This window comes from Podarcis tiliguerta (genome assembly GCF_965153285.1).
Source record: "Podarcis tiliguerta genome assembly, chromosome: 1".
In the NCBI taxonomy this organism is placed as follows: domain Eukaryota; kingdom Metazoa; phylum Chordata; class Lepidosauria; order Squamata; family Lacertidae; genus Podarcis; species Podarcis tiliguerta.
This window is the reverse complement of record NC_139534.1, coordinates 79,010,966-79,034,063: the sequence shown is the minus strand read 5'-3', so window position 1 is coordinate 79,034,063 and position 23,098 is coordinate 79,010,966. Positions and strand designations below refer to the sequence as shown.

Sequence of the window (23,098 nt, the reverse complement as noted above, 5' to 3'; positions counted from 1 at the left end):
TACTCCTAAAGAATATTTCATGCAACCATGGTCTCAATATTCTAGGCTACAGGTACAATAGATTTAGCAAAACCATTTTTTGAAAAAAAATACAGGCTGCCAATTCCTTGTCTTTTAAAGCACAAGACAAATTCCTAGCACATGGTTTTAATGCTGAGTGCTTTGAAGAACAGTGCGTTGCAAATCAGAATATCGTTAGGAATGTCGCTTTTTCCTCCCTCGTGTTCTTTAAAAATGATCTGTAAAAAAATAACCACTCAGGATGTCAGTAATGCCAGTGACCATTGACATTCTTCTAAAAACAAAACTCAAAGTAGCATTGTTGAAAACTGAATTGCACATTGAAGAAGTTATATATAGTTTGGTACTACTATAGAATCTGAATGGATGCTAAAGAAGGGTCATCGTTCAGTGGTAAAGTACAAGTTCTGCTGCTTGTGCTTCTGTAAATGACCAAAGGCAAGTGGCATAGAACAAAACGAGCCTCTGTATCAGATGATGGAGTGCAGAGAAAAAACCTTGCAACACAGATTTACTGGAGGGCTCCAAACAAACTGACCAACACACCCCATGACTGCTTGGACACTGAGAAAACAACTGCACTTTTCAGAAATAATTATAGTGTGTATTCTTGCTTATATGAACATGATGGCCTGAAGGAAAGACAGATTGGATCTGGGGTCATATGCTATGGTCATTAGGGAGATAATGTGGCTGAAGAAACAGGGGATGGTAAGGGAAGAATAGGAAGGGATCTGTCCCAGGAAGAAATAGGTAACCGTAAGGAGGGAGGAGGAGATGGAAGGAGACTTTCAGTGGTCTAGCTAGCCGCCCAGCACTATGTACAGAAATGAAGCTCCAGCTTCTACCAGGTTAATGTTTGGGACACCTTTCTGAAAGACAACTCTAGGCATTTTAGTATTCTGCTTTGTATACAAAAGTCATATATAAATACTGGTCCACTTCCAGTCATGGAGCAGTTGAGCCCAGTTGAGTGCCAGCCACCCAATGATGGATCTCTAGCTTGGATCCTCCCTCTAGTCCGGTGTGGAGAACCTCAGGCCTGCAGTCCAGCTCTGACCTTCCAGACTTCTCCGTCTGGCCCTTGGGCCTCTCTCCAAGCCACACACCTCCTTGGCCTTGCCTCACATCCTCCTTGAGGGCTTTTGCCTGGTTGGAATTTGTCGCTGAACTCTCATCATCACTCTGGCTTCCCTGGATGGAGGACAGAGAAGGTTGTGTGAGCCTGTGTAGAAACTAGTCTTTTGTAGAAAGGTGAAATTAATTTTATATTTGTTTACAGTATTCTTGCATATTTCAACTTCTTGTAACGTAACTTCTCCCTTTTCAGTAACAATCCTCAGCACCTAAGAGCATTTCACATACATCCTTTCAATAATCCAGACAGTATTGTGTTAGTAATCCTTAAAATAGCACTGTATTATTCCCATATTGCAGATGTGGGGCCTGAGGTGGACATGTGGTGACATGCCTTAGGCCCCAGAATGAGTTGATGACTAAAGAGGGATTTAAGCCAAGGAGTTCCCTGCTCACAGTTCACACTCTTAAGCACTACATTATACCAGCTCTTTTTTGGCTGACCCTATTGTAACCTCTCATTACAGTGAGGTTGGGAGGTTTATTCTAAGAGCTAATAATTATTTGAACGCTGTGAAGTGTATTGTAAAGAAAATAAAATAACTTGGCCTACTAGATAGTCACAAGTGTTTATCTGAGAACATCTAAACTCAAGCAGCAGACAGCTTCTTTTCCAATACACGGCTGACATAGAGTCTTTCTCTAGATGATACTGAACATCGTACATAAGTCTGTCAAGAGACATAGGAGTTTTATTTTCCAACACAAGCATTTCTCTTCAGAATAGACTTGAGGATATTGATCTAAAATATTGGGTTTACAAAGGCTGACTTTGAGCCCTGAGCTGTTTTTAGCCCTGATGATGATCTGTGATTTTTATTTTATTTTATTGGTCAAGTTCAAACTAGTTTGGACAGTATTATATTTCCGGTTCTTATTAGCTGTTGTTGCTAAGAGCCCAGGCTACACATTATACTTTTTAATAAGTGATTACATGAAAACCAGATTTACTCCACTTGTTTAGAACCCCGAAGGGTCCTTCCTACTAGCTGTCTATACAGCAGGCAAGGGGAAACCTATGGCCCTCCAGATGTCAATGGACTACAACTCCCATTATCTCTGCCCATTGGACAGGCTGGTTGTGACTGTTGGGAACTGAAGTCCAACAATCTGGGAGGCCACAGGTTTCCCATCCTTGCCGCCCAGGCTTGAAATGGCCTTTCCCCTTGACTTTCTCTCACTCCAAGCGAAGAAACATTCAGCCAAGGAGAAATAATCTTTCTCAGCTTCCTTGCTAGACAAGGAGGGGTTGTGGTTTTCTATGTTGTTCTTCTTTCTGATCTCTTCTGGGTTTTTAGTGCCTGTACTGGCTATAGGACTGGAGGCCAGCAAAAGCATACACAAAATTAGCTTTCACGCTTGTGTTGCCTTACTAAAAGGATAATGTATGAGTCCACCTTTTGAAATGCAAGTGAAAGTGAAACACAGCAAATTAAATCGAGATGTTCAGTGTGTGAGACCTCTTTAGAAGAACTGGGAAATTATTATTTACTAGATCTTCTGAACATTAGGCTGTTGCCTGGATATGTTGTAAGAGCACATTCATTACATGATGTTTGGGCTAATAAGCCTAGTGCTATTTCTGTATTTTAAACACCTTCTCCCACTACCCCTGGTCACATACATTTTCACCAAATCGAGTCCCTTAATATCAGGTGGGGGGGACGGTTGTCCCTTCAGATGTTGTACTACAACTCCCATCAGCCTCAGCAAGCATGGCCACTAGCCAGGGATGACAAGAATTGTAGTTCAGCAACATCCAGACAACTGAAAGGTCCCCACCCCTGCTTTATATACATGTACGAATCTGCTCATATATATAGGTGGAATAGAGAACTCACCTGGTTTGCAGTGGAGTCATCTGTATATGAGGAAATTATCAAACGTACCTACTAATAGTTCAGTAATCTTTGGGGAAATGTCACAGTAAAAATGCTCCTAAAATAGGCTGCTTTTCACGCTTTTACCTTGAATGTAAGGAGCAGGCTCTTGAACCAGCTGAATAATCCTTTCGTCCTTCCCCCAAGTGGTGGCATGGCACTCCACATTAAATCAAGGAAGAGTGGATACATTTTAAAGTTGTCTATAGCGGCCTTTGTGTGAAAGGGATGCATTAATATTATTTTACACATGAATGGATTTAGCCATGGAGGTCAAATAAAATGACATAGTCATAGCAGCTCAGTGGCAGAACTTGGAGCAGAATTCAAGCATCCCATTCTCGGAACTGAGCCCCGTTCCTTCGTTAGTCCAGTGCTTATTGACAGCAGTGTTAGGCAGCTATTTCCATTTTGTCCACAAGGCCAGTGGCACATTATACTGCACCTCATAAAGCTTTTCTCCATTTGTCCATGTGACATTTATAGCCCTATAGCGGCTTTTCTTTTTAAGGATTTAATTGGGTTATGTAAGCAGAAGTTTGTAAACTCAAGGTGACCTGTATTCTTCAGCCTAATATTACCACTCACTTTTAGACTGATTATAATTCTTAGGTAGGGTGACCTGGATGCCAAAAAAAATGTTCACGGGCCAGTTAAAAGCGTTGCAGTTTGTGAACCTTAGTGTTCAGTCTGTAATTGATGTTATACATTTTTTCAGTATTTGTGCAAACTTGACTCAAGAGCCCCATTTATTGCGAGAGGTTGTGCAGAATAGCTTCCTAACAGAAACTTGTTTTTGTCTTTTTGTTTGCATTGCTATACATTCCTTGGGTTTGTTTTTTTTACACTGGAAGCCTTTACAAGATCAATAAAAACATGCACATCCTTAAATCAAACAAATCTTGGCAAAATTTCCAAACTCTTAAATTGTGCCATACTTGCAAATGGTCTTTATAATGTGCTCTGAAAGCTATGGGGTTTTTTTTTGAAAATTGCAAACCCGTACTCCTAAACAAATTGAGGAGAATAATAATTTCTCAATGGGTTATGCTAATACATCAAGAGAGTTAGGTTAGAATTTTGGAACCGTGGTAGAGCGCTGAATTGCAGAGGTAACCCATACACATCCTGTCACATTGAAATGCACTGACTCATTAATGTGCTGACCCCTTGTCGCGTAGAACTTGCATGCCAGTGGCACATCCGTCCTGGCCGCAGATTGCTACTGCTACAGGCAAATGGGCCAGTGCATATTTATGAGGCATATGTGGAGCATTTACACAGGTAAACACTTTACGCCTTGCTTGCATAAATTATAAATTGAGCTTCAGGCTGGGCCTGTACAACCCACAATGGGATCTTCCACCCATCTGTCCATGAAGTGAACTGGTTGACCTTCACCCAGGCACCCAGGCTGTTGTGAGGATAAAAAACAGAGGATGTATTGTATTTGCCACCTGAGAGAAAATATTGATTTTTTTAAAAATAAAGGAAATAGCATTTGTTACAGCAATTGAAAAGTGTAGTTGGATTAATGAGTAATGCTGAATCACTCTTTAAAACTTAGAAATATTGCTTAATCTCCCTGTGCTGCCTTCTGTCATACATTGGAGATTATGATGCCCTTAAGGATATTCAAGTCTGGAATACAAGGTATTGCATAACTTGAGAGTTGCTAGGGGATTTTACGCTGCAATGGAAGCGTACCTTGTTTTTCAAGTGTTCTTTAAATTATCTGCTCAGGATATGACGTCATCTGATCACACGAGACTGTGCAATCTGGCTCCTATTAGGTCAATTAGTTAAACAGCAATCCCTTGGGGATAATCTTAGATGTTATGGGAAGTAGTAAGGATATTTTTAGGTTCATGGGATCTAAAGCTAAAAAGGGTCGCCACACATATGTAGAAAACTCCAATAAAGAAGAGCACTTTTGCGTGTAGTTATATTAGATTGCTTGAGATAACACAGAGAGGAGGACATAAAGTAAATTAGGGCAATTTAAGGCTACAATCCTATATACGTTTACCTGAAAGTACGCTGTGATTTGGAGCCAAATTTATTCTTACATATATACACGGAAGGAACAGAAGGACCTCTTCAGTGAGCCTAACTCTTTTTCCATTCACATAGCAAAATGTTAGGATCCAAGCCAGTGGGACTTGAGTAGACAAGTATGAATGAATGAATGAATGAATGAATGAATGAATGAATGAATGACAAGTATAGGATTGCACTGTAAGAGACCCAAAAGTTGAGGTCATGGAGAAACAAAATCAAAAGAGAAATTAAATTGAATGTGGCAAGAAAGTTGGTTCCAGACAAAGCCATTAAACTTACATGGTTTGCATGGCCTGGCCAAATCAGTACCAGTCAGACTGGTACCAGAGTTTTAACACACTGCCTTATTACTTTCCCCCCAACTGTCTGTGTTGTCAACACAACTGAGTTTAAAGTTGTAGACAGGAAAACTGACTCAGTTCTGGAGCCTCTTCTTTTGCCATTCCTTATTAATATCCATATATTTGATATTACTCAGTTACTTAATTTGGACTCCAATTGCTGGAAAGATCCGCTAAATATTATTACCACTTGATTATTATTAACATTATTGGGGAAACATACATAAAACCAATAATGTCAAACTTAGTTAGAAAAAAATGCTTCCCCAGTTCCCAGCGCTGCATGTCTGAACCTGAGCCTTGAATATGGTATGTTTCACAAAGTCTAAATCTATTTATTTTTTAAAATAAATCACTTCCAAGCTGTTAGGGGCAGGAAACTGCTTTATGTTTGACTGTAGTACACTGATAATGAAATAACAATAATCACAATACTTTTATTATTTACCGGTATATGCTAATCTGACTGGGTTGCCGCAACCACTCTGGGTGGCTCCCAACAAAATATTAAAAACACAATAAAACATCAAACTGTAAAAACTTCCCTACACAGGGCTGCCTTTAGATGTCTTCTAAAAGTCAAATAGTTGTTTATTCCTTGATGATGATAATAAATTTACTATTATTAAGCTTTTGTAAGAAAGCTTTGACGTTCAAATTATTGACAATGGCTTATATTGTCAGAACGGTTGTTCAATTATCAATGGCTGACATCTAATCAGAGTCTGAAATCTAGTTAAAATTTGGCATCTCCTAGCTTTATAGGCATCATTTTTAGAAACTGCTTGGGAAATTTCCCAGAGAAGAAAATATATGTGCCTCCAGGAAATGGGTTTGAGTTAGCAGGTGGGGTTTATGCCTTGGGAAACAGCACTGAATCAGTGTTTCAGAATATGGTAGTAGGACAATGCAGTCTTTGGTGTGATGAGGAAGGCACATGAATGGAAGCCCTGACCATTTGTGGTCTTTTAAAATATTTTGGCACACTTTGCATAAGGATTTCATTCTTGATGGCTTGGCCCAACTCCAGTGTGGAGTTGCGGTTTCAATTAGATTAGAAGATTTTACTTGCTACAGAAATATTCCTGTGCAGAGTTAAATGCGCTGCTCTGTGCTCAGTTGAAACAATTATGAGGATATCGCCAATGTAATGATAAACGTCACTCATCACGATCCAATATACGTTAACCTAGAATACCAAATACATGCCTTAGAGCAGGATATAATTAACAGTTCTAAACCTATTTGACAGTTGGGCTCAGCAACTGGGTGCCAGATCCGTCCTGCTGATGGGTGCCATCTGGTCCCCCAGTCACCACTCCAGAGACAAACTGGGATGGTTAGGAATAGCATTTGTTGCAATAAGACTTAGAAGCAGACAGATAAGGAAGCTTTGACCTCCTTATCAAAGCTTATCCTTATCAAAGTAACCTGTTGGGAAAACCAGTTGCAGACCAGGGATCCAACATGCTGCTAGATGCAGCTTAGTGCTAGCCACATAGCCAATTATGCAACTTGAAAAGAGGAAGTTACCAGTCAGCTTTGTATATTAGCGAGTGCATCTAATAGACTGAGAATTCCTTGGGTGAGCAGTAAGAACTTTCAGAGTACAGTGGTACCTGTAACGCTTCAGGTTACAGACTCTGCTAACCCAGAAATAGTACCTCAGGTTAAGAACTTTGCTTCAGGATGAGAACAGAAATTGTGTGCCAGTGGCGCGGTGGCAGCGGGAGGCCCCATTAGCTAAAGTGGTACCTCAGGTTAAGAACAGTTTCAGGTTAAGAACGGACCTCCAGAACGAATTAAGTTCTTAACCAGAGGTACCACTGTAGACTTTTAAAGTAATACTTACTGTTATGCTTTACCTGGATAAGGTAATAATAATAATAATAATAATAATAATAATAATAATACTCAACACATCTGGCTGGGTTTCCCCAGCCACTCTGGGCAGCTCCCAACAGAAAATTAAAAGCACAATAAAACTTCAAACATTAAAAACTCCCCCAAAAATCTCAAGGGCTCCAACCCTGGCAAGAGTGATGACCCTCGTTAAGATACCCTGCCCTAGATGCTGATAAATCTAAACAGTTTCTTATAATGGCCCCAGGAAGTTTCCTGCTAATTTTGCTATGTAGCCTAGTTGACTTCTTGAATATGGAGCTGTAGCTGGATTAAGAACATTGACCACCCAGGTGCTGATCTGGGTGAATCTCAGAGCATAATATACCTATGATAACTACACTCCCAGTTAAGTTTCCAAGTACCATTCAAAGTGCTGTTTGTTTCTCTCTAAAGCCATAAACTTTCAGCATCCGCTATGTCTCAGAAAGCAGACCTCAACCGTGTGAGGCCACCTTGCTTATTCAGATTATCTAGGGGTTATTCAAGCCCCTTCCACAATCTAGTGCATTTGGCTGGGCCTATCATGCTACACTGTTAGATCCACTAGGGGAAATGCAGCTATATCCCTCAAAGGACAAACTGTGATTGGAGCACGTTTGGACTGATTGTGTAGGAAAGGCCTTGCAGAAGGTCTCTAATCTAAAAAGGATCTCAATTCCAAGAATCCTCATCAAAAGTCATACATTTGCATACCAGTTAATAAATAACCCAGAAGATTGATGCACTGCTGATATTTGGAACTGGCTCTATCATCACAAGAGTAATAGCAGAAAAAAGAATCCAATGAAAAATTCATTCAAAAATCGATGTATATGATCTGTCAAATCTGGGTTAAAAAAACAGCAGCATTAATTAGTCTAGAAGAATATGAGGTGCAAAATCTGCCTTAACCCATAAAGGGATTAATTCTTACTTACTTGCATCAGCATACTTTAATATCCATTTGGTTCTTTAAATATTTAAACTTTTAAAGTATATTATGTGGCTGAATTCATTATTGTTTGTTAAATGCTTCCAGTTTCTTATATAAAATACGTTAAAGTGCAAATAGGTGTTTAATATAGCCTTAAAATTAAAATTTGGCTATTAAATAGCACATTAACCAATTAATTGCATTCAGATTTTGCTAAATTGCATAAATTGCATTTTCTATCCATCATAATAAAATAAAGCATGCTTTAAGGACATACTAACCCTGTCTTGGCCATCTCAGTTGGTAAGTTTGCCAGTTTATTATTAGCTTTTATCATTGTCCTTACGTATTCATTTAAGTCTGTTTAAATTAATGGATATATGAATTTTTAGCTTTGATTTTACACTGGTGAAGTGGCAATATGCTTTGGCACATGATGTTTATCTTTTTTGGTTTGGGTTTTTAAAAAATATTATTTTAGGCTATATATGAGTGCAATTTCTAATTTTTATTAGAACTGAGCAAATGCTGCACACCTTCAGGGCTTTTCCTGAGTATCGCCATTTTCCTCAAATGTTTTTCTTTCCCTTTAATTTCCTGAACTGACTATAGTTTCTCTTTGCTTGTTTTTGTTGTTTTTTTTTGTTCTGTCCGGAGGAAAAATATGGGGGGGGGGAATGTAATTGTATTTGGGGTTTTTTAAAACCTGTTTAATGAGCAGAACACCTTGACTTCTTCACATTCCTCCTGACCTATGCCCTGCAGTGATCATTGACCACCAGCCCACAGGGCATATGTACGTAGTCTCTGCGTACTTCTAAGAGAGTCAGATTTTTAAACTCACATTCTTGTACAAATCAGTAACAAGAGTCTCAGGAGCGGGGAATTTTGAGCTTTTCATATTTTTCTTACTGGCTCTTTGCCATTCCTGGAATGGCCCCATCTTCACCTCTGGATGCCATGCAATTGTTCAGAAAGCTACTAAGAATTGACAAGGAAAAGACTAGGAAATTGCCTTCTAATGTTGAAATCGTGCAAAGTGCTAGACAGCCAGAGGCTTCTTCTCCACTATGAAATACCTTTCCCCTAGCGTCTGTAAAACACTTTTTTAAAAATGGTTTTCAGATTCCTATTTGGATTGGCCCAAGAAGCCGTGGTAATTCAGTGGTAATGCGCAGTGAGGCATTCACCAAATAAATTTCCTCATGGACACAGCAGGGGAGCAAAGAGTTAAATCCTCCTCTGTGTCTGGCATAATGCAGTGGTACCTCGGGTTAAGAACTTAATTCGTTCCGGAGGTCCGTTCTTAACCTGAAACTGTTCTTAACCTGAGGTACCACTTTAGCTAATGGGGCCTCCCGCTGCCGCCACACGATATCTGTTCTCATCCTAAAGCAAAGTTCTTAACCCGAGGTACTATTTCTGGGTTAGCGGAGTCTGTAAGCTGAAGCGTCTGTAACCCGAGGTACCACTGTACCAACAAATTATCAGCACGCACACACACACATGCTGATGCTATTTGCATTTTTTAAAAAACTGTATATTAAATGCAAAAATACATCTAAACTCAAGTTTAGTTTGGCCCTTATCAGGAATAAAAGTTCAGATTGCAGCTTCCAGATGGTTTGCTCATATTTGTTCACATACAAACTAGTTTGTTTGAAACCAGAAGCAATGAAGTGATGGGGGGGGGGCGAGAGAAATCAATTTCCTCCTTCCCCTTCCTTGAACTGATTTTGCCTAGGAAGCTGGAAATATTTCAGTTCCTTTAAAAAGTATCATGTTATAGACAGGAATCTTTAAAAAAAAGAAAACTTTTTAAGCTGGCAAAATAATTTTGTTTTTTAAGAAAGGGCTTACTGGAACTCCACCCTGTCGCGCCAGCTTTTTAACGGTACTGGCAGAGCCCATAAGCAGGTTTCCTGTATTGAGTGAGGTAGAATAAACATACCTTATTCCCAACTGCTATTTCAAAGACTTTGACAAATGCCAGAAACTAATTATTTTTGCTCAGTTCAGTCTTGATCACCACATTGCAGAGATGTTCTGAGTACAGTCTCAGTACAGATGCTGGTATATATGAATTGGCAATTTAAAGGGCCACCATTTATGGCTGGAATCTTCAAAAACTCAGGAGATGTGAGAGAACCAGAACATCACTTATCTGAGAGATAACAACCACAATCCAACAACGTTTAAAGCTTTAAGTGCATTTAATTCTGTGCTAGAGTTTGGCCAGCAAAATCCTCTCTGCAGCATGGATTTGGTACAGCTTCTGAATCAATTTCTGGTTGGCAATAATTTTCTTCTGGTAATGTGTTAAGACTAGAATTTCTAACTGGTTTCTTTTGAAAAGAAGCCATAAACCATAAGCCCCCATTTATCCAAACAAATGAAAGTGGTACACTTAAACAGCATTGGCATATCAGAGGATCATGTAAACACATTGCTTGGCATTAGTCTTTTTGCTGTTTTTTAGATCCTGGGAGCTTCAACAGTAGAATATTTCTGTTCTCTCATAGTAGCAGCCACAGAAGAAGTGTCTATCTGCTAGCCTTTCCCCAATCCAAGAAAAGATGTATCTGAAATCTCTCTTTCCAGCTGATACTATGTTGATGATATGAATGACAGACCCAGTTACTAAGCCATTAAGTTCACCACATCATTCATCAAACCCTTCACTTTGAAAAAACAAGGACTATGTGGTTTGACTTGATATTGATAGTTTAAATCATAATAAAAATATTTATTTCCTATAGTTGTTTTTTTTAAAGACATCAAAATTTCCTGGGACAAAGAAGTAAGTGTAGCTTTATTTGTTTATTTCTAAGTGATCATTTTGTTTTATTAGCACATTCCTTAGTTTCTCCTTCCACCTTCTATGACATTGTGTGCTTCTGAATTAATCATCTCGAAATTAGCCCATTTTCACCTTGCCACAGTTGTGAGATCAGTGTGCGCATTAGGGGGGGGAATTGGGGTATTAATGTAGGGAAAGGGAATCGGAATCAGTTTGATTTCTTATTGTGGTGGGGGCGAAGATGGGTAGTTTTCCCTGTGTTTTCCAACAAAATATATATTGTTGGCATGTGCCGCTGCTGTTTATTCTCTGCTTTCCAAATATGCAAATGTCTTAGTCCGCTGGCTGGGCTTTCCCATTAGCTCACAATGATGTACAGTGCAGAGACACAGCAGATTGCATTATTTCCTTCTCCTCAGAATACCCAGGAAGTCCTTGCTGATGTCATTGTTGGCTTTCCTACTCACCAGCATGTGAAAAGAAGGCATGTGAGATCAGCGAGGGAAACAAATGCTGCAGCCAAAAGTCGAAGGGCAGGAACATCATGATGAATAAACCAAGTATCCTAAGATGTCTTTCTTTTGACAGTTGTGTTGCTTCAAATTAGCACAACACTCATTTGGCCAGATGCGATTGCAGTTGTAGAATGATCTCATCAGCACAAACAAGATTTGCTGATAGCAAATGTTATCAGTCCCTACCAGGTAACATGCCAAAAGGACACCTGAATTGCCATCTCTAGAAGATATAGCAGCATAGCTTTGTGTGTCATGACTGGAGTATGTTTCCAGAGAGCGTGCGTAGATGCTCAGATCTGTAACAGAAACGCTACCCAACCTTCTCTCAAACACATCTTTTCTCTATCCATTGTGGATGGAGGTCCACAATGTCCATAATCAGACAATATGGAACCAATGGCTCTCCTGCACACGAGGTGAGAAAAATAGAGAGTACACACACATTAGTTCTTCTACCCCACCTCTGACGTTGCCATCCTTCCATGTGAGGGCAACCTATCTAATCCACCATCCTTTTCCTAACTAGAGATGAGCCAGAGTCCTTTGAAAAGCACACAAAGGGATGAGGACAGCAACATTGTCTGTTTGTGCCTAGCATGTGGTATTCAGAAGTCCACTGAACTCACTTCATAGTCTACACTCAGTTCCTATTATCTTGACCAAAGCTGGAAGTGCTTAAAACAATCTGCCCTGCTACAATTGTGCAATAGCAGTTTATGTACAGATCACTTGTTTTGCCCAATGCAGCATTACAGTCTTTTGAAAACTGAATGAAGGGGCTTTTATTTCTCATTGATCCTGACCATTGTTTCTTTCTGGCACATACAGGCAGCAGCCCGAGCAATAGTTTCTTAGAGCCCTTTTATTCTGCCTTTACCATTCTAGTGCTAACCTAACAGAACTAATTGGCTCAACCTTCACTGATAATGACCTCATTTTCATTGCATTGTATAACGCTAGAACTCATTTTGTCCAGTGTAGTAGTGTAAGTGTCAATGCTAAGTTGACATATGGTCTCTTCTGCCGCCAGAATCATTGGGCTAGAAGTGACCAGACAGTCTTCTACAGTGGTACCTCTAGTTACGTACTTAATTTGTTCCGGAGGTCCGTTCTTAACCTGAAACTGTTCTTAACCTGAAGCACCACTTTAGCTAATGGGGCCTCCTGCTGCCGCAGCACCACTGGAGCATGATTTCTGTTCTCATCCTGAAGCAAAGTTCTTAACCCGAGGTATTATTTCTGGGTTAGCAGAGTCTGTAACCTGAAGCGTATGTAACCTGAAGCGTATGTAACCCGAGGTACCACTGTATTTCTGCCTTTGTCTTGTGGAAAGATTCTGCAAACACCCTTGTACAAAGCAGCTTATATATGTCATACCACATTTTGACACAAATCATATCGAGCAAATTGTAGTCCAGATGTTCAGGCAAATGCTGAGCATGAAACCAAACCCAAGGTTGGATCCTACTAAGTTCTGCAAGGGACGTTTGTGGGCACAAGTCTACTTTGCACAACATGCTTATCTGTACTTGTAACAGCCCAACTGCTAAACAAGTGATTTAGATAGGTGGGAACCCATTCTTTGTTATTTAAGAGACTTCAGAGGTCTCTGATCCAGGTACAGTTGCTAATTCTACCACTCTTAGGCATGTTGAGAGGCCCTACAAGATAGCAGAAGATGTGACTGACCACTTTGATTGAGTCGTGCTCAGTTCTGGAAGTTCACCAGGAATGAAGATGGGTTGGATCAATCTTATTTACTTCTCATAAGTCAGCACTGTGGCTTGCCACAGAGGAAGCGGTACAGAGATGGAGCGACACACACTTTTGACCATTCTTCCTCTTTCTTCTGTGTTGTTTTATTTATCTTGGTGCTTTCTAACAGGCATGTTTTCTCGTCTCTGTCTCTTTTTAGGCGTACTTTCTCTGCCTGCGTACTTCAGTCCTTACAACGATGGATCCATGTGCAGTAATGGAAGAGCTGATGCTTACGCCCAGCTAGAACTTAGAACTTTAGAACAGTCTCTCCTGGCAACTTGTGTTGGAAGCATCTCCGAACTGAGTGAGTTCCACCCGCATACGATCGCTTGTTTTCAAAAAATATGGGACCCTTCCATAGTGAACTCAGAGAAAATCTTGGTGTTGGCTTTGCTATTCTTTTGCTTGGGCCTATGTTGTTCAAGGTATTAGCGTTTTGGGATATTACTCAGGAAAATTCAGATTCCCTCACTTGGTATTTTAAATATTTCCTACAGTGATCTTTATTTGTTTAATTGTTGTCAGTGTACATTACGCTTTACAAATAAAGGCCTGAGAGCCCCCTTTCTCAGCAGGTTTGCAATCTTAGACACAGGAAGGAAACAGAGGAGGAAGAGGAAAGTGATGGAGGCAGAGATTATTGCAGTTACACATACCCTCAGGATCCCTTCCAACTCTATGATTCTATGAATGTACTGTAGATAACCTATTCACTGCAAGTCTATAACATCACCATCATTAATTTGCATGCCACATTTCCATAATCAAAAAGTTAAATTTAAGTAACCGTGAACAACAAGCTACATCACATTACAGTGGTACCTCGGGTTTATATATGCTTCAGCTTACATACACTTCAGGTTACAGACTCCGCTAACCTGTAAGTAGTACCTCAGGTTAAAAACTTTGCTTCAGGATTAGAACAGAAATTGTGTTCCGGCGGCGCAGCAGCAGCAGGAGGCCCCATTAGCTAAAGTGGTGCTTCAGGTTAAGAACGGACCTCCGGAACGAATTAAGTACTTAACCTGAGGTACCACTGTAATGAAATTCAGCAATCCCCTGATCTAACAATAAAAATGCAATAACGTGATCTCCACAACTAAAATTGGACTCCGCTAAAACACCTAAATAACCCTTCACCTTGGTGGTCTCGAGTCTAGGCATCATGAAAGGCTTGAAAGACTTTCAACAGAAAATTTGTCTCTGGCACCTACAACTGGAACAGCTTTGGCTAGCTTTAGGTGGTGCATGATGGGCACAGCTCTGATCTCACAAAGAAGGGATGGCCAAGGGTCCCGGGAGGAATGAATAGTAGGCTGCCTGCCCACCCGGCATCTTCCACCTGAGGCAACCACTTCACTCTGTCTAATGGTAGGGCGAAGTCTGCAGGAAACTTTCAGATGGCAGAAGGTGTGGAAATGGAGGAGCAAGGGTGACGACTACAAATGTGTCAGTATATAAGAGCAGAAATATGAAGGAGGCATGGCTGTGGAGGGTTTTGAAGGCAAAGAGGAGAAACTTTGAGGTGAGAAAGGTTACAGTGTGGTCAGGAAGCCATTTCCTTGCCTAGAAGAAGAAGAAGTGTTTGGATTTGATATTCCGCTTTATCACTACCCAAAGGAGTCTCAAAGCGGCTAACATTCTCCTTTCCCTTCCTCCCCCACAACAAACGCTCTGTGAGGTGAGAGGCTGAGAGGCTCTCTCTCCAGCCTAGAGCTGGAGGCATTAAAAACTTTTTACCTCCAACCATTTCCCCCCCCCAACTGTGCAATAGCAGTTTATGTCTGCACCACTTGTTTTGGCTTTTGCAGCATTGCCCCTGTTGTAGTAAACATGGGGCTGTATACCTCTGGCAAAATTGGGCATCTCAAATTATCTATCTCTGAGCTACATACACTATGTGAGTTACAGATTGCTCACCCTGAATGCCTGATAAAACCCACTTTATATATTTTTTTTACTACATTTATACCCTGCCGTTCCTCCATGGCAATTGTGGTTCTCCCTCTCCTCATTTCCTCTTCACAACTCTACAGCTAGGCCTGAGGGGTTGTGACCGGAACAAGGCCACTCAGTGAGATTCATGGCTGCAGGGGCATTTGAACCCTGGCCTCCCAAGTCCTAGTCCAACACTCTAACCACTGCATCTTACTGGCTTCTTTTCTGAAGCTACCTGGAATTGTACAAAGAGGAGAGTTGTTAAGCACCTGGTGGGCTGTAGCATTTGGCTGGCATGTGACAACCAGCCTAAAAGCTGTGAGTTTGATAATGCTGTGAGTCAGGCGATTATTTGACCTTCGGCTTGGGAATGCACAAATGCCAAAGAGCCAGTTCTTCAGTTGAGCAACCAATTTTGCCTTCTAGGTTTTGGGGTTGTTTTTTTTAAAAAAAAGCTTCCTCTAACTTCAATGTTTTCTATTCTTTTTTTAAGCAGAGGAAAATCATGAAAACGTTTTTTCATGCTAGGTTTGGAAAGTCTGTTTATATTTTGATTAATGCAAACTACGTTTTGGAGCCTGTGCTGCTGAACAATGACCCTTTAAGTTGTGCTTTGCTGGCTTATTTCTTCCTGGAAAAACATTCTTCTTGGCATTCCTCCCCTCGTCCACCACCATGCAAACGCTGCTGTCAGAAGCCAGCACATACCTTATAGGTCTCACCATTTATTTCACAACCTGCCTTAATTTGAGGTTTCACCCCCCCCTTCTAAAAAAAAAAAAAAGGTTTTACATACCTCTGTATATTCTGTGACACAAGAGAGCACTTGTAGCAGAAGTCCATGATTGAATGCAGCTTCTTTTCCCTACTCTCTATTCGGCTGGCTCAGTGATTGTATTTAATGAATGGATCTCCTTATATATTTCCTTAGTAGCTTTATTTTAAAAAAAAATGTGGTCAGAAGTTGCCAGTACAGCAAGGAGGGAATACTGGGTAAGGGATATGTGTATTATTCTGCACTGAAATTTGAATTCCAGATGTACTTCTTGTATAAATTTGCAGCATTGCAGATTAGACCAACAGAAAATTCATAGGATGTTAATGTGGCTACAATTTTTCAATTCTATTCAATATCCAACCTCAGGATTCAAGAATATTCAGCCTAGTTGTGTGGGGTTTTTTACTCAGAAGTAAGTTCCACTGTGTTCAATTGGATTTACTTATGAGTAAATGTGCATAGGAATGCAGCCCTGCAGCCCAAGTCTTTTTGCATCTACTTAGAAGTACCATTGATGCCAATGCAGATTATTCTCTAATAAAGAACAAGCCTCAGAAACGCCTTAAGCATCCTAGTGTTTATGACTGCGACCTGGTTTCCTCTCTTCATTGGTTGGAAAGACACCCTTAGGTGTCTTTTCGGGAATCAACTTGACTCGTTGCAATTTTCTACCCTTTACCAGCATTGTAATCATTAAAGAACAATGGAAGACTCTTTCCTGCTGTAGCTTCCCGAGAAATAAGAGGATTCCCAAAGAAAAATAGGAATTTGTAGCTTACCTGTGTACATATAAAATGTAGTATTGCCCTTATAAGTCTTTGTGACCCATCAAGCTGAATGGGAGGCTGCCAGATGCTTAGCAAGCCTCTCCTTTTTGCAGTCATACACAGGCAGCAACAAACAAGCAGGAAGGGTTTTTTGGCCCCTGATGGGCCACTGTACCTGGCAGGTGAGCTGCGTTTGGCTTGCTGGGTCACAGTGTGCAGGCCTACTTGAAATAAAGTAGCTGTTGACAACCATAGACTTAAGAAAAGTTCTGCTGGATCCAGCCAAAGGCTCATCTTGTCCAGCATCTTGTTCTCACAGTGGCTCACTAAACGCCTGTGGAAAGCCCACAGGCCGGACTTGAGTGCAGCAGCACTTTCCCCAGCTTGTGATTCCAGCAACTGGTATTCAGAGTGGGACACAGGCATCATGACTAGTAGCCTTTGATAGGCTACTTCTATAAGGTCTTAGAAGTCATAGAATCATAGAGTTGGAAGGTACCCAGAGGGGTCATCTAGTCCAGTCTCCTGCATGCAGGAATCCCACCCACAGCTGTCCCTGGGTGGGCTCGAACCACCACCCTTCTGGTTAACAGCAAGACACACTGACCCATTGGGCCACCAAAGTGTCATACTTCAGTTGACAACTTCTAAGGTCTCATATAGAAGATGCACACTGGCGAGGTGGGGGTGCTCTTGTAAATTGGAAGATTTAGTACTGTCCCAGTGTTTGACAGTCAAATGCAGCTTTCATAATTCTAGCAAAAAGCTCCAGTTAGCTTAATTATAGCCTCAACAATTTTATGAGGATGAACAGAAAACAGTAAATGGCTCCCTCTTGATTGTATTTGCAGTGACTGTGGCTGAAAGGCACTCACTGGAACTGGTGAATATATCATTTCAGTAAATGATACTATTTTTCTTTCTTCCTCTGCTCCTTTTCCAGGTGATTTAGTGTCACGAGCAATGCACCATATGCAGTGTTTAAACACGCTCCGCCCTGGCATGAGTCCTGTACGACAAAACAGGCAGCAGCAGCAACCTATCTCCTGGTCCCCTGATGCCCTCCACACCCTTTATTATTTTTTACGCTGCCCTCAGATGGAGTCTATGGAGAACCCCAACCTGGATCCGCCAAGGATGGCCTTGAATAATGAACGGTAGGTCATGGTTAACAGAGCCTCATTTGGGGGCACACAACCTTTTAAGCCATATTGATAGTTCTGCTGAATTTCATGTATCAGTGATTCCTGTAAGACGGCCTGTGCCTTTTCTTCACTGGAAAGTGAGTTACCTTGGTCACTGATTTGTGCAGCTAAGGCATATCTTGTATAATTATCCTCAACACGTTTATTAAAGCAGCCATTCCCAGATGTCCAGAATTGGCCTGGAGAATACAGAAATTGTCTTTTCCAGTGTCCAGAATATATTTCTCTCTGTGCATGGATCCCATGGTGGTTGCTCAGTTTCTGCTTTGCAACCATAATATCTAGTCGAAATTGTTATTTGCTTATCTGTTTGAAATATTTGTGCTCTGCCTTTTGCACTGAAAAGTCTTCAAGACATCTTACAGTCCAAGAAAAAACAATATCCAATCCAGTCCACACGCATCAAAACAGCAAAACTCACACCAGACAATAGTAGATTCAGCAGCAAACTAGAAAGGTAAAAAATAACAAAGATCATGTGATCACTTGCCAAGAGCTCAAGGGAATTAGATGTTTTTAATTTGACACCTAAATGGTAGAAGTATGACTGTACCTTCAGTTCTTGTTTTATCCCTAATATTTTAATCCTGCTTGGCACCCAGCTTCCTTTTCCTCAGCTCTGTGAGAAGGGCCATAATGCAGTGGTTCCCAAATAGCTGAGGAAGCATGTCCTTTAAATTTATGGTGTGGATCTGTCCCCACAGCTAAACAGTGTAGTCAGTACTGAGCTAGATGGTCTAACTCACACCATAATTTTTTAAGCGTTCTAGTTTTGCTTGAAATGGGCTGGCTCAGAATTCTGCAGAGCAGAGGGGATGAGTCTTGGCTTCCTTTCCCAACCACTGCTCTGAGGAGCCAAGGGAGGCAGCACTTCCCCCTTGACACCATCACTCATCTCACTTCCCCTGGCCCTCATTGCAACACACATTGGCCTTGTAAGAGGCCCCCGGTGATGGGGTTGGGGCCTGGGGAAGGAATCAATATATTTGAGCAAATCTTGTGAACTGTAGAGCCTGACTTTCTATATGGAGGCATTTTGGAAGGTGTTGTGCAATTAAAACGCCACAGCTACATGTCCTGGTTATTCAGAAGAAACTTAGATACATTCTAAGGGAAAGAAACTGCCAATGATGAAGGAACCCTCTCCCCATGGGCTTTCAAACAGAATACCACAGTTGTTGTTGTTTTATGTTGCTGTGGCTAGAAGAAAAGATGGAAGTGGTAAAAAAAAAAAAAGAATTCCCAGGAGGTGCATAGCTGGTCACAGGAAATGTAACACAAAAGGCAAATGTGGTAGGTTCACTGCCCTTGACAATACCGCAAAGCAAGAGTAACTCTCTTAAGAGCATCTCCATCTTTCTTCTTCTTTTTGTAAATGTAATGGTCGTGAAGGATAAAAAGAGATCTGAAGAGCACTTCTGGGGCTTGAAATTGCTATCCCTAGTGTAGAGGTCAGTCATCGTTTTGCAAGATGCCTTTGTGGGACAGAAAATATGAGGATGTTTTCTCATATTCTCTTCTTGACATGTCATTATTCCTATGACAGCTCAGCGTGATGCCACCATGCTGACCACATCTCATTTTCCCTGTTGCATACAGAGAAGGGCTCTGATTAGAGTGGGATGCACATTCATATATAAGCATTTTTTTTTTTTTGTCCTCCCCGCAAACTCTTCTCCTCATGGGCTTTGTGCCAGAGAGGAAAAACACCAGGATTCCTTTCCAGGCTGCGGCTCTAGTTTATTTCTTAAATCAATGTTATATATACTGCAGAAACCTCTATTATTACCGACTGAATCCATGTACAAGAATTGCACAGTAATGTTTAAACGATATGCACTTGTGGGCTTTGATTCAACAGAGCAAGTGCACTTCAACTGTAGCTTCAATCCCATTAATCAGCTGTTTGGCAGGGAAGAGGAGAGGTTGCATCTGTGTGGGAGGGGGTGACTGAATGCAGCCTCCCATTTAGCTCCCTAACAGCTGATCAGTGGGATTCCGATTTAAAAAAAAAAAAGGGGGGGATATGCATACACAAGCCTTGGCTGCCTGGTTCAGACTTGGAAACTGTGTGTGCCAGATCCATTTTTCATCTAGCAAGGGATATGCCTGAGGAAGCCAGGTTCCATGCAGTTTAGTTTTTAATCAAAACAGGTTGAACAAATGACAGGCTTTAATGTAACCTGGAAGTGAACAAAGATCCCAAAATATCTGGCGGCCAGCTATACCGCAGTCAACAAAAATCCAATGAGCCTTTGAAAATATTCCAAAGTATATTTTGTGTGTTTTACCACAATGACCCCAATGCCTGTCATTTAATGTGGCCAGTGGGATGAATGCTGCAGAGGATACTTTCCTGCACCAAAGTCCATTCTTTCCTTTCCAGCAAGAGGGAAAAGTAAACGGAGGTTGCCTTTGAGTGTGCCAGGCGCACAGCGCGATGCATAAAGGCACTGATTCACTTACGTTGTCTTGGCAAGGCTGTAGAGTCAACCCTCACCTCTCCCCACTTTTAGCTGTCTGTTGTAAATCAGCTGCAAACGCTGCACTGCTGCATTGTGTAGCATTGCTGCTGTTGTTGTTGTTTTATGGAACATGCTTTCAATGTGCATTGTAGACCCAGGAACAATCTTAGTCACATATAAGGGGTGATTGCCAGCTATGCTGTGGCTTTTTAGTTGCCATGCAAAACCTACTGGTGTTAAACAGTCATTCTAAATAGCAAGAAATATAAAGGGAATTATTGGCAAAGGCCCATTTTTTGCGAAAAAGTAAACTTCCTTTTCATCTGGAAGAAACTATTGGGTGGAAGAATTCCTTACTTATTAGTCTGTTGATTGCTTACCTTTCTCTTGCTCCCCTTTGTTCACCCCTTATTGGTTTTTCATCTGTACTTTTGAGAACACCGTTGTCTACTGGATCATGGGCATAAAAAATGAGTCTGCTTAGCACTAATTAGAATTGGGCCTTCAAATCTCTGCATGAATAAAAATAGTATTTAATGTTTGTTTATAGCTTTTGGGAATTCAAAGTGGTTTCATGTGCACTATCTAGTTATAATCCTTACAACAACCTTGTAAAGTACAGTGGTGCCTCGCAAGACGAAATTAATTCGTTCTGCGAGTTTTTTCGTCTTGTGAATTTTTTGTCTTGCGAAGCATGGTTTCCCATAGGAAATGCATTGACGGTTTTAAGAAAAAGGCGCAAGACGTTTTCGTCTTGCGAAGCAAGCCCATAGGGAAATTCGTCTTGCGAAGCAACTCAAAAAACAAAAAACTCTTTCATCTTGCGAGTTTTTCATCTTGCAAGGCATTCGTCTTGCGAGGTACCACTGTAATCTGTATTACTATTTTCCCATATTGTAGATGGGTAATGGCAGCTGAGAGAAAGTGGCTTGTGACAGAGGCAGGATTCCAACTAGGGCCTTCTGTTTGGTAGGTCAGCCTTTTAGCCACTACAGTGCGCCAAGTCTCATTACCTTGACATAACTCATGGAACATTCTCCTTAGCAATGCTTTGAAGATAACCCTTAGACTGGGAAGACACTCGGGGGGGGGGGAGTGGCTAAATCTCTTCTCCCAGTGGCAGGGGCTGAGGTGGGAAATTGCACCAAGCACAGTATATGTAAGTCAGAACCTGTGGATGTGGGGAGGGTTAAGCACCTCCTACCTGCTAGTTCTTTCCTACTCAGGACTTGGTCCTGCATTACCCCTGCAAACATGGGTTGGAAACATACATCAGCCAATACGACATGTAGTTCCACCTTTAATGACCAGGTGGAGTCTTCACTGCTATGAGGTTGTTTGACAAATGTGTTATTTCTCTGAAAACCTAGTGGAATCTATGCTAGCAGCACATGTGGCTTTATTTATTTATTTTCCAATCCATCCCTCCCTTGCAACCACCCTGCGAGCTAATTTAGCTCCCAGCCCCAGGCCACTCACTGAAAACAAATGTGAAACCCAATTTCCCAAGCCTGGTACTAGCTGTGGCACCATTCTGCCTCTTCTTTCTAAGTCAACTAATGCTACGCCATTCGCTGGAAGATCATTATGAATTTGGGGCCATTTAAAGGGGTAACGACTACAACACCAACAGAACTCTGACTTTCTGGCACTAGAAACTGCGCTTACCTGGAAAGGTGTTTTGCAATATTCAAAATGCTACACCTGTGTCCTAGAATGTGAGTACAAGCCTCTTTTCACATTGCAACAAATCCCCTGTTGCCTGGCGGGGGGGGGGGGCAGTGCCTTGGAGATGTCACTATCGGCAAACACATCTTGACAGGACACATATGCTTCTGCTCCAGCACTTTTTGGGTTTCTCAGAGAGATCCTGAAAATTGATGAGATATGTGGAAAGCAAGCAGAGGTGTGGCGACGACGCACCTGAACATCTGCTCTGTTTCCTTTCCATCACTAAGGTTAGCATCATTTGGCTATACGTTAAATGGACCTGAGTACATTGTGAAAATATCAGAGAGAAGGATGCATTGACCCTTCAGTCCATTCACACTGCCCTGTTTCCCAACTCACCACAATGTACAAAATGCTCAGAATTTGCTAAGAGTGTAGCATTTTGTTCTGACTGGCGGCAAGGGAACAAAACAATCAATCTGCAAGCTTGGAGGTGGTCCAACTTGGTACCCCCATTAGGTTCTTTTGATGAAAGCCAGTAAGCATTTTATTTCAGAGGTGAGGGGGAGTATGCCGTCCAGCTAGAAATAAAAATTCAGAAGTTGCCAACTTGGTGGAAACGGAATGTAGGCTGGAAAAACTGTGAGCGCTGCAAAAAGAGAGAGGAGGCTTTAATGAATGCAGGGAGGCCAGCTAGCTTGAACAAGAGAGACCTTGTTCTGGTTTTGGTACACTAGGGGCCCTCAAAATGTGTCAGGTTTTGTTGCAACGAAGCTGTTTGTGAGATGGATGCAAAGCAATACAGTATCAGTTGTCCACTGTGCACTTCAATGGAGATTGGTGGTGCTGATGTTATGTACCAGATTATTATTTTTTAATGATGTGCAAATTTCTTGTTTCAAAGAGATGCCTCCTCTTACACTTATTACTTCCACGGGGC

The 23,098-nt window shown here is 41.3% G+C and overlaps 1 protein-coding gene across 1 annotated transcript in view; it reads left to right on the top strand.

Annotated features, from left to right (window-relative positions):
• ABTB2 (ankyrin repeat and BTB domain containing 2) overlaps positions 1–23,098 on the top strand; it is a 148,065-nt gene that overhangs the window by 81,427 nt on the left and 43,540 nt on the right. Inside the window, exons 2-3 of the mRNA XM_083428420.1 lie at positions 13,492–13,638; positions 17,761–17,974. Coding sequence (XP_083284546.1) covers positions 13,492–13,638; positions 17,761–17,974 — 361 coding nt within the window. The remainder of the gene's footprint in view (positions 1–13,491; positions 13,639–17,760; positions 17,975–23,098) is intronic.